At 38.6% G+C, this 12,569-nt stretch overlaps 1 protein-coding gene across 2 annotated transcripts in view; it reads left to right on the forward strand.

The window, feature by feature from the left end:
- The window catches only part of cntfr (ciliary neurotrophic factor receptor), a 233,352-nt gene that overhangs the window by 39,094 nt on the left and 181,689 nt on the right, over nt 1–12,569 (forward strand). For both annotated transcript variants that reach the window (XM_088011037.1, XM_088011038.1), the window contains exon 2: nt 1,490–1,530. In XM_088011037.1, coding sequence (XP_087867163.1) covers nt 1,528–1,530 — 3 coding nt within the window. In that variant the 5' untranslated portion in view covers nt 1,490–1,527. The remainder of the gene's footprint in view (nt 1–1,489; nt 1,531–12,569) is intronic.

Here is a 12,569-nt window from a genome sequence, read left to right on the forward strand (position 1 = left end):
TATAAAAAAAAGAAAAGGATTTAATTCTTTCATGCTTAGGATTAATTATGAGGAATGTGCTGTTGCAATGATAAATCACATTATAATTGGCTTTTAGCTGATATGGTATCCTCAAATAAATCTTGAACTTTAGGATCAAGTGTCTAATTTTCCAGCAGATAGTTAATCATTTTACCTTTCATTCATAGAATGTCTGTACATTTAATGCTACTTGAGTTAAACAAGTAAGCAAGTCGGACTTGCATTGCCTACCTGCATTTAATTTCAGTTTATTTATCTGGCACTCTCCTCCAAGTTGTTCTGAGAATCCCTGAGGTTAGAATGGTATTCTAAAACACAATATAGGCTATGACTTTGTGCTATTTTGTGCCCAGTGGTTGTTTGAGCTCCTCGTTCTGGACGCTGAATCACTTCATCAGGGCCCTGTTGTGGCTTCACTAACAGCCGTTTTACAGAGGAGCAGATTTGGCTGATGTGCATGACAAGTTAAATTACCATAAAGTAAAAGCTGGTGTGTATATTGTGGGAGTGGAGGTGTGCGCATGCATGTAGAAGTGTGTCTACTGAACAGTGTGAGAAGCGTGTAATAGGCTCACCTATCCATGGCTGCAGACTGATGGGCAGGTGGAAAGAATTGAAACCAGATGGATAGAAATGGCGAATGCACTGTGGAGATAAGGCTGCTGCAAAGTGTTCAGTATTGAAAGCATTAGTTAACCTTTTTTTTCCCCATTAGCACCTAAACCAAAATTTTTTTGAGGGGCAGTGCATCTCCCTCCAGCAGCGTATGAGGTCCATAGCTGAATATTATTTTCTATCAAAAAATAAATAAAGGTGTGGTTGTTTTCAACACTGCTTTACTCTGTTCAGCCATCTATAAATCTCTGCATAAGTCTGGTTCATTTGTGGTGGAGCTTAAGCCGCCTTAGTCCACTTTTTGTTGTTTTTAATGTTTTTATTAGATAGATGAAAGGCTAAACTGATTCAGCATTTCTATTCAGAAATTCAGAAATGTATATGTTTGAGTTCAAAGTTGGAAGAGTTCACACAATCTGAAAAGTGTAATGTGACTTTTCCCTAATTTATTTGATTAATTTATTATCTAGACCCATTTATCCTTGCAGAGTCATGGATAGGAGTGGGATTGTGAAGACAGGGATTGCAGGGATTCAGGATGGAGGTTGACAATCTGTCAAAGAACAGAAACTGATTCATAAGAACAATTTGGAGAGATTAATTAACCTGTTGTTAATTACCAGTACCAATATTACCAGTTGTAATATGAAAAAATGTGAAAACATTCAAGTTTTTTGAATATGTTTTGCAAGGCATTGTTGCTGGATATCCTTAAATTCTGCATTATTGTTAAGCTGTGTGGCTAGTTATTAAATCCTCTTTTCTACCTTCTGCTGAATCATTTTCCAGATGAGATACATTTAAACTGAACCCCAATCCTGAACATTATGCCTAAGTACGTTTTATCTGACAGGGTGAAGAGGAAGACACAGCCAACGTTTACCCTGGTCTATGGTAAGTCTCATTCTTGTCTTTCTATATTTTTACATAGATGAAAGTTTGTTTTTTTCCATTCCTGATTCTCCCTTTCTGTATTTCTGAACTTTTTCACAGTTTTTGAGAGTGAAAACCTTGAATGAATAATAAAAATAAAAATCTTCTCAATAAGCTATTGCTGCAACATTTTATGATTTTGTTCCATCAATTCCAAAACCTTTTATTCTTTTGAAGCAGCTTACAATCACAACGAACACTCAAGTTCAAGTTAACAATGCGAGCCATGTGTGAGAAAAAACCCACAGTGTGTACAATAGTTGGTACATAATAATAATAATAACCCTACACTCTAAGATTTGTAGAATATTCAAGATTCTCAAGTGTTTTTCTCTAAAATGATTAGGAGAAATCTGTATGTTTGGAGCCTCTGAGACCATCGGTACTGTTGCTACTCTGTCTATGTCACATCTTCGGTTGTATCTGGTTGCCGTGGTGACATGCATGTGTCAGCAGAAGGATGTGTGAGTCTGTGAGTGTGTGCGCGGAGCGGTCGGTGTTGAAAGAACTCTGGGGAGCCGTATAAAGTTCCTCTGACCAGAAATGCCAGCGACATGCATATGTCGACGGTCAGATACAGAAAAAGTTGGAATGCCGATTTTACCCTCCACCCGGGAGGAACTTTCTGGCATGCCTGTACACGCATGCACACACGCGCACACACGAAATATGCAGACGGCATGGACACACATGTAGACAGATATCCAGATTCCATGCAGGCCACTGCAGCGCATTCAGACACCTCAGGACTATTGGGTTACATACAGGGAAGTCCAAGCCTGCCGCACTACTTTGAACAAGGATAGTATGCTTACACACTTTTATTCACTCATCCAGAGCTGAAGCTAAAATTAAATATTACAAAAATAAATTATAAAAAAAAAAATTGCCTGAAGTCGTTCATAATAGATTTATACATAAATGAAGACTATTTGCATAAAGAGTTACCAAATGCAAATTGTTTTCCACTTGACTGCTGCAGACAACAAACGTGAGTTTATGAGCCTTGCTTTTGGGCAGCTTGTCTTCAGTTGTGGTGGGTGGGGTGGGGGTGGGGGTTGGGGGGTTGGTAGGCATTGCATATGTGCTTCGCCCCCCCCCCACTTAGATTTCCCCTGTGCCAATGGATTTAACCAGTAGACTGCTGAAGCTCTAGGCTTATGCTGAAAAACAGGTGTAATGCAGTATAATTACTCTGAGAATCTCTTTTCAGCCATTGCCATAATTGAGTCCAAGTTCAAGAATTTATTCTCTCCCTCGGGATCGTCTGTCTTGTGGCCCGGTGGTTGCAATGATGCGCTTTTACAAGACGCGAGCAAAATGCAGAAATGTTGGATATGTGAAATGATGAGGAAACAAATACTCTGTCACTGAAAAAATCTCTCAGAAGTTGAAGGTTATTTACATAATTTGAGATTTAACAGAGTCCATTGTTGATACAGCAGGAAAATTTGTATTGGACAAATGAATGTGTATTATAATAATATATCATATATAGAGAGACTAAAGAAATGAAGCACATATTGGATCTGGTAACGATGCATGCAATCCACAGGTGCAAAAAAAGAAAGACATTAGTTTTTATGCAATAAAATGGAAAGACACTATGGTTAAGTATTGAAAATGTGAATAGGACAGGATGTAAACGGGTATAAATAGCTCACATTTGTCAAAATTTAGAGAACTATTCTCTTTATCAGTCCAAAATAAATTCTCAAGTTTAATTAATAACCTGTAAAATAGCAAATACCTAATCAACCAATCAAAATTCTGTTGTAAAAAAAATGTTGAGCTGCAGAATTTGAATCAACTTCATTGGCCAAGATTGTCTGCACAAACAAGAAACTAGACTTTTTCACATGCTCATATGTGCAGACACTAGGTAACCTTTAGAGGAAATAAAATTCAGAACAGCGTTTAACGTGTTTTTACAGGTAAAATGACATGTGGAATTTTATATTTGTATTTTCTTTTGTCCTTATTGGACTATGGAGATGGCATCAAGAGGTATGAAGTATTTACTTCACAGTTTGTATAAATGAGCAACTTTACAATGGGAATGAGCTCACATTCTGGTAGTTTTCATTTAAAGGGTTCTAGTGTTGTAAGTAGAGGGCTAAATAATAAACTACCAAAAAGCATTAAATTGACCATTTGATTTATCATTTCTAAAACGTTCTGCAATACAATCCTGGTGTTAGGGAGTGGAGATCAGAAGGAATAGCTAAAAGAGTGATGTATATTCTGCCTCATAACTATTCACTTAGCATTTAAAGAAGCCTCCATCATTTGTAGATGTGAGACAGCCCATGGAGATGCAACCCTTCCTTTCTGTTTTTGACCACCGCAACAGTTCCCACTGACATGCTTCTCTGCAAAGTGCATGGATCCCCTGCTGATGAGTGTGTCTGTGTGTGGTGGTGTTTTTGATGGTTGGCACTGGCAGGGGGGCTGGACGGGTCACCAGTAATGTGAGAGTTTGTGTTTTGATCTCCCTGGGTTGCATGGGCGGCAGAATCACCTTTACACATGCATGCAGTCCCTCAGAAAGACTCATACGCACAGATTCATGTTTTCCTTTCAAATCATATTGGCATTGATTTGTCTGTTTCACTTCCTGATTTCCTCCTTTGCAAGTGAGTTTTGCCATTTAATTGTCTTTGAAATTGAATTTTGGGTTCTACAATTATGACAAGTACATTTCTTAAAAATGATTTTCTTCATCTTTGCCTGTGCTTGCGTCAGCCGCTGTTTCACCAACAAGTGTGCAGATCTGTGTGTGTGTGTCTGCGTGGGTGTGTGTGTGTTACCTAAAAGCCTGTTCTGTCCTAATGGATTCAAAATGACCTGAGAGCTCTTCCAAGTTCACTCATTATGTCAGGCGTCAGGATAAATTTTCCTCCTCTTCAGAATGGGTAATTTTCTTTCATTTTTCCCCATAACAACTCTTAATAGAGTGTACTAGTTAACGTTCTAAACAAACAGATGTAGTTGAGGGACATTTCAGAAAGAATAGACGGCAATAGTTTTCATTTAGTGACAGCAATACAGGAATAATTTGTATCCGTTATGTAATTATGATTGAATAAGTGTCTCTTTCTTGACACCCTTTTTGTCAATGAAGTTTTGTCAAACTTCAAATAAATAGCTTGGTGTTTGTCTTTCTGTCATAGCTCTTTCTATCATCTTTCCAGTCTGCAGTAAGTGTATCACTGCCATGGTTCTCTTTGACCCCTGCCTCTGACAGTCCATTACATTTAAATGACCTGCTGTGGAAAACTGTTCAATCCTGGAACTCTGACTCCGATTCTGTTGATAAATGGAATGTGTCTCATCTACAACACATGCTAGATCATTTGTCCGCAAGTCCAATATTTGACTTGACATTTTTCATTAATGGAGCATTAATGAAATAAATTATACAAACCTATTAATGCTCTACATTTAGAAAATTCCTTTGCCGTTTGCCTCCACAGCATTTAGGCCAGGATCAGCTTTCATTTCTGACAATGAGGTGCTGACAAGGTAATGATGCGCCCCGAATTTGCAATAATGAACCATGTCCTAACCATGCTGACTAGACATTCCACTCGAGGCTTGTTTGTGCTATTAGATGCCTTGAGTATGTTTCAAGCGGCCACTACTGATAGCAGCATGCCTGCTGACAAGTCTTTGCACCGTGTTAGGCGAGGAAGAGAATAAAGTTAGCCATGTCAACAATACATGTTGACAAGGCACAGCTGAGCGCCGTGCTACTCTGCTTGCCCTTGTGTGGCTGACAAGAGTGGGGATGTTTGGTGACAAGCTGCTCCCCGTTCCCCCACCCATGTTAGCATGGATAGGGTCTCACAGACATCTGCAGTCTGGTGAAACTTGAGCCTCTCTTTCCAGCAGACACTGTCAGCGTGTGCTCACTGATAAGGATTATCAGAGATGTGTGAGCTCTGCGCCTTGGGATTGTCCCGCTTGCTGCCGGAGGTCAATACATGTGCGCTCTAATGTCCGTGAGTGTTTGCGAGTGATTGTGTGCGTGTGTATTTGCCAGGCAGTGGGGGTTAGGCCTGGATTGAAATGACAATAGAAAGGAATTTAAATGAGAGAAAAAGGGGGATCAGTGATGTTTGCAAGAAGGATGGAAGGAGCTTTGGCACCATTGTCATTCCTCCTCTTTGTCATTCTGCCTCTCTATCTCTTTATCTGCCTATTACAAATCTTCTGCTTGCTCTGTCTGTCACCCTCGGCTGTCACATTTCTTTAAAAAAATAAATAAATAAAAAATGGTTGCAGTCCGCCTCTGAAGAATTTTCCCAAACATGTTGTTTTTCATGCACTTTTATCTTTCTCTTTGTTTACTTCTGAGTTTTCATATCTTTAGCATTTCTTAGTTTGGGTTGTAGAATGGCTAAGATGAACATGAAGGGACACAGGTCAAGTCATGGATTACAAAAACGCTTCTAGAATCAATATACAACACAAAAAGACATATAGATCAATTCCATTTATTTTATCTAAATATTTGATCTGGTCTTTAACTGCGCTGATTTTTTTTTTTTTGCTGTGCGAAGTCATTTCTTAGAGTAGTAATCAAATTAAAGATTTACTTATTTTGATTTTACTTAGACTCCTGTTAGAACATTTTAAACTAATTGCAGATTTTTTAAACAAGCTTGTGATTTATGAAGCCCTTATCTCATTGATTATAAAAGAGATTCTGATTGTTGCTGAAAACATTTTCTAAACATGGTCAAAACTTAATGTCACATTTGCATTACTAAAATCTAAATACTGCTTCAATGGAGAAGTTCTTGCACTTTGACACACACTCAAATACATCAAAACATTCTAGAACATCATAAAACGGGACCAATCCAATATCCTGTGTTTACTTAACCGTTGTTTTTGTCTTATGCCTTGTATCACTTTTTTATGTCTTTCTCCTTTATCCTCTCCTCCTACTATATCCCATCTGGCTTTTTATATAATATTTTCTGACCTTTCCTGAAACCCACAATAAAAACAATGTGTGGTCAAACTTAGTCCAGCAGCAACAATAACTGTACAATATGCAGTGTATACGACCTTAAAAGAAGATGATTCATTTTTATCACTTTCCGCGTGTCATTTAAAACACATGCACGCTCACTTTCTGTCCACATCTCAGTTTCTGTGCCCACCCATTCCCCTCCCTCCTCCTCCTCCTCTTCATCGCTTTGCTCTGCAGCAGCTCTAATTGCGATCAATTAGGAAACTTCAGAAGGCTGAAATAGGAGCTGTGACAAGGGGCATCCGCTGAGTTGGCAGGGAGGGAGAGAGGGAGGAAAAAGGAGGAGAGAGAGTGAGCGAGAAAGAGAGGTTGGATGAAGAGGAGACGAGAGGAAAAAAATGGGATATAGCTGAGGAGAGAGCACGGAGGGCAGGGCGGGAAGGATGACTCCAAGTTGGTGTCGAGAGATGAGCTGATGGTAATGGTGTGATTGATGCGGCCACGCCAGCTGAAAGTCACATCGTTTTTCATGCCAGATATCGATTCCTGACAGACTCTTGTTAGCTCCGAGCGCACAGTGTACGGCGTGGCACAAGGGCTGGCACAGCGGAAAGTTAGGCTCGTATTCCCATCTGAAATACGTTTGACTTCTAAACAAAAGCACTACAGTTTAAATGTTCAGTATGGAAAACGGGACACTAATTTTAGAACACAGCTACACAAAACTGCAGAATGAGTTCACAATATGCTTTGTCATGTTCAATCAATTAGAATACTATTAAGAAGTTAATTTGTTTCAGTGACTCGTTTCACTAAGTGAAACACTTTAAATAGATTAACCCAAACTCTAACCCTTTATTTTATTACGATGATTTTCCACTTGATGCTAATATTTTAAATAATACATCAGATCAGAGAAGCATTTTCAATACAGGACAATGAGCTTATGAAACTGCTTAAAGACTGATTTTCAAAAGATACTTTTAATCTGGCAAACAAGCCTAATTGGATCACATCTCTTAATTTATTGAATATTATTGTAATCTTACAATTAAAAATATAGTTCTCTCCTAACTCTCCTAATTCATGGGGAAAAGACACCCAATGTAAACAATCAGATCTTTCAATGGTATTTTTCACCCTGCCTAACTATTTAGAGATGCTTTTTCTTTTTCTCCAAATATAACATTTTTTCTTGTTGCTTGATGTAAAATAGAGCTTTTCTGGTGTTCCTTGTCTTTATCCTCTCTTTTCTTATATTACAAAGTAGCATTACGAACTCTAAAGTTCATGATGTGCTCCAATTAAAGCCGCAAAAATCACTGTCTGACATAATAAAACTAGAACAACTTTTTATTTCACAAATAGCTTTTAAAACAGATCACAGTTTTACCAAAAACATACATTTTTAAACATCTGTCCTTCCTATTTTCTATCAAAGAACTGCTCGGAAAATCCACCGTTTAGCTTCAGAACTTACTAGTTAGGACGCGAGAAGCAGAATGGCATTAAAACTCAACAATAATGAGCAGAAAGTTATCACACTGAGGAATACCTACACGGTGGCCTAAATTAGATGTGACTCAACATTAGATAGCAGTTTCATCATAACATGTCTGTAAGACCCAGAGAATGCACACTCATCTGTATAATAACTATATGCAACTATAATGAGCATGCAATGTCCAGCCTTTAATGAATTCAGGAAGGAGAGTCCTGTGTCACAGGGAAAAGCATATTAGGTGCAAAATGTGTGTATAAAGGCAACACACAAAAAACTAAAGTTGCATGGGTGTGCTGGCTGAACCTGGTAAGAACATGTCATCCTCCGATGAAAACAAGTTCAGTATAAACATAAACTGAAAGACAATTCAGCCACGAAGAAGCCATAACTTCAAAAGCAGCAGAAAATTGCAAATACACTCAAATATCATAATCTTTGGAGACATGCCCTGGGCCCCACCAAAACAAAAATGAAGCTGTCTGTGTGAAAGGACCATTGTGACATTGGAGAAAAAAGGAAAATTTGGCAAGGAGAACACAACCTCAACTGTAAAGCATGTGCTTAACTACAGCCTGGTTATTTGAGGGTTTATTGCAGGAGGGAGTGGTGAACTGAACAAAATAGATGGTATTGTGAGAAAATAACATCATGCCAAAACACAAGTTAACATAATGTCTTAGAATATCCATTTAAGACATCATCGACGAAGCTAAAGCTTACAAACTTTCAGATCTAAATGGACAACGACTCTCAGCATTATGCCAAATTAGGTACAAGGAGGCATAATGGCAATAAAATCAATTGTTTGGAGCAGCCATCATAAAACCCTGATCTCAGGCGCATTAGAAATTGCGAACAAACTTATGAGATGTGTACAAGTCGGCAACGGCAACAGGCAAATTTAAACTCGAATCTCAGTTTAATCTTTTTTTCTTATGTAATAGTATCTACATTCTCTGAGACTGCTTTGGTCGAACAGTGTCTCTTTATCAACAAAACCACAAGGAACTTACTGTTACCCAAGTGTTTCTGGCCAAAGGAAACATTTAAAAATAGCACCATTAGCCAGAAAATTTCTTTCAAAGAAACAAAAAAAACAAAAAAAAAACAACAAAAAGTGCTTGTTGCCTTCAGTTTTCTGAGGCAACAGACTAAGAATGTTCAGACCGCCAGGATTCTTGATTCGTATTTTTTCATGCGGAGCTCGACTCTTGGATAAAAGTGAGCTTGTAAATATACCAAATGGTAATTTGGACAGCTCTTGTCAGAGATATGGATGCAAGTCTGTTGCCTTGGGTTTGTTAAGTGTTTCTGTTCTTGATACGCACACTAGACACTGAGAGCCTCTGGTCTCTTGTTTAGCTGGCTTTGCCTTGGGGCATAACAGACCCTTTTATCTTGTCACCCTAATGTGTGTGTGTGTGTGTTTGTGTGTGTGTGGGAGAGAGAGAGTGAGTCAGAAAGACAGAGAGCAAAGGAGAGAGAGATAGCTAGTGAGGAGATAGAAGGATCAATACTAAGCCGTCAGGAGGTCTGGCAGTCCCAGAGAGAGAGGGAACAGGACACCCAGCGGAGAGTAGAGAGGGAGACAAAGTGAGAAAAAGGAGGAAGGAATAGGGAAAAAGATTGGGGAGAGATGGATGGGGGGGCTAAAAAGTAGGAGCACATGAGGGTTGGAAATGGGAAAGGAGAGTAGATGTGGGGAGTGATAAATTAGGTGACACAGGGGAGTGGAAGAACACAGAAGGAAACGAATAAGGCAGGTGAAAAACGGTCAGAGAAGTGGGAATTGTTGTGATTCTGGTGGCAACAGGTGAAAATTAGACAAGAACTGAGGGGCATTTTTATTTTTTTCAAAGCTATCGTCTTTAACAGCATCTATCCTTCTGTTTTTGTTCCAAAATATTCACACAAATTCTCTGTTCATCTATCGTAAAATGAAAAGATGAGACTTTTAAAACTTGAATTACACGGTTTATCTTTACAAATATCACGACTAATGTCCAGTTTGGCAGCTTAATCGCTTAGATGAAAAGACAACCAGTGCTTCATTTCATTTCCTTAGAATTAAAGCGAGTGTGAATGCTTCCCCCCCCATGTGTCTCACAATGCCCTGGATACCGATGGTGGCTGCAGCTGGATTTACTGCAACCTCAGACAATGCCACCGGCTCTCAAGAACAGGTCCTCACAGAGACGGTGAAAAAAAAAAAAAAAAAAAGAGTTATGACATGGGTTTTGATGCATGATTCAGCAAACATAAACATGGAATGAGGGGAGAAATAAAATGTTTCCCACTAAGACTTTAAAAGCTTTGACTCAACACCTATAATGAATATTTAACCTCCAGTGACCCTACTCTCCATATCTTTGTAAATGATTTATTGTTCTTCCAGCTTCCTGTCTATTTTTATACCCTTTGTCTCTTTTTGTGGTTTCATCTCCTTTTTGTCCTATTTCATTTTTTTTTTGTTTTTCTTGTTTGTAAGCTTACAACCAAGAGAGAATTGTGAGTCTGGCAGCTGCAAGTGAAACCGTAAAGGTGAAGGTTTAAAAAAAAAAAAAAAAAGACAAAGAAATTATCTTTTCTGTGAATTATCTGTGAATGTCGTCGACCATAATTATCTTGGCAGAGTGTATTTCATCTGGTGATGATTAAGTATCTTAATGGGCTCTGGGAATAGTATTATTTAATGCAGGAGAATAAAATGGGAAATGAAACCCTATTATTATGAAATGAGGAATTCCTCAAGTTGAGGAATTTGAACTGTAATTTTCTTTATACTTCGGCCAATAATGACCCAGGTTTCTTAATGAAAGAAAAAGCTCCAAGGCATAATATGGCTTTTCACAATGATATTTAGTTTGAAAAAAGGTTTAATACAATGTCTTCCCTTCGCTAATGCTTTATTCGGAGTCCAGCAGGAAAGTAAAATTAGTATTTTATGTTTTAAGACATAATTCTGCATAATTATTCTTTGGTGCTAATCAGCTAGCAGCAAAAGGGAGCAAGATTAATTGTAATTAGCACAGACAATTTTAAACATACAACGTTAGTCAGATTATTATAGCTACAGTTATTCAATGGCAGAAGTACTGGCGTCCGTATTGCAATTTCAGAAGTCAGTAGAATACTATTTAGAGTGAAATAAAGTTATAGGGATACTACAACAACAACCACTACTATTTAGAATGTTATATTTTATTGAGGCTTGTGCCACCCTCATGAATGTGCTGCTCTGAGTGGTGAGCCATTGTGCTAATACCAGAAAATGACGACTGAAATATATCTGAACAAGAAAGGATTTGATCCTCTTTCACATACTGACTAACAACACAGGCTGTGTAGTGTTATATAGTTTGAATATAAACCGTGAAATATAAAATTTTACACATAAATATCAAAAACTTGTATAATAATGCAAAAAATAGCTTTCAGACTTGCATATTTAGGTCAACAAGTTCAGCATTGACATTTTTTCGTAGTTCACTAAATGGTCTTTTGGCTAAAATGTCTTTTTATTACTTGAAGTGTCTTAGCTGCCTATTAGTCAACAAATTTGGCACTGAAGACAGCTTCATTTATAACAGAATACGCCTTTGCAGCCAGCCTCCCTCCCTGTCTGTCTCAAGGTTAGGGCTCACAGGGGAGGAGAGGCATCCGGTTACACTAATGCATCATGGCTGCTGGAGGACACACATGCACACACCTCGTCACAGACTGTCTCACCCCATCTCTCTTTTTCCCCCTGCACACACTCCTGTGAGCTGATACCCTTGTGCAGGTCAGATGTGTGGCCGTGGCCTTCTTCTGGTGTACTCTGACTACCTGCAAGTCGTCTGCTGTCTGTCTCTGGCCAAATGCCATGTGTCCAGAATTAAACCAGAGTTGTGCGCAATCACAGGAATCCTCTCTGAGGTTAATCAATGGAACAGCTCTTCATTTTAGGCAAATGGGACGCCCCGCGGTCGGCTGTGACTAAATTGATTGGTAGTCCCGTGATTTTGGAGATTACACATTACAGATGCTTCTGTGATTTTTGCAGGAAGGCAACTACTGTTCTTTTAGGCTGCTGGCTTTCCTTCTGAAGCCCATTAAATGTGTTCATTCGCTCAAGTAAAATTTCCATTTTAACAAAGCAAGAGATGGAAAGTTCAGTAGGCATTATTTCAGCAAGCCAGCAGAAAAGTCTCAGATATGGCTTTGAAATCAGATCAGCGGATGATACGTTCATATTTTTTTTTTTTTTTTCTTGTAAGTCACAGTGAGCTGAGGATTCAGAAGGGTCAGCCAAACTGCCTCAAGCCTGCACATGTCACGATGCTCACATTCACTCCCTGAAAGACATAAACCCTATTTATATTCCACATTCATCATCCCTTTCCTTTTATGCATTGTTTGGCTTGGCTTAACAACCAAAGTGAAGCTTTTTGGACATAAAAAAAATCATTTGGTGTGATAACCCTTCTGCTTACTAACTTTGATCTTACAGCTACAAACAGCCATATCAGC

The sequence above is a fragment of the Poecilia mexicana genome, unplaced genomic scaffold, assembly GCF_051168715.1.
Source record: "Poecilia mexicana isolate PSO_F unplaced genomic scaffold, ASM5116871v1 scaffold_12, whole genome shotgun sequence".
Lineage (NCBI taxonomy): Eukaryota > Metazoa > Chordata > Actinopteri > Cyprinodontiformes > Poeciliidae > Poecilia > Poecilia mexicana.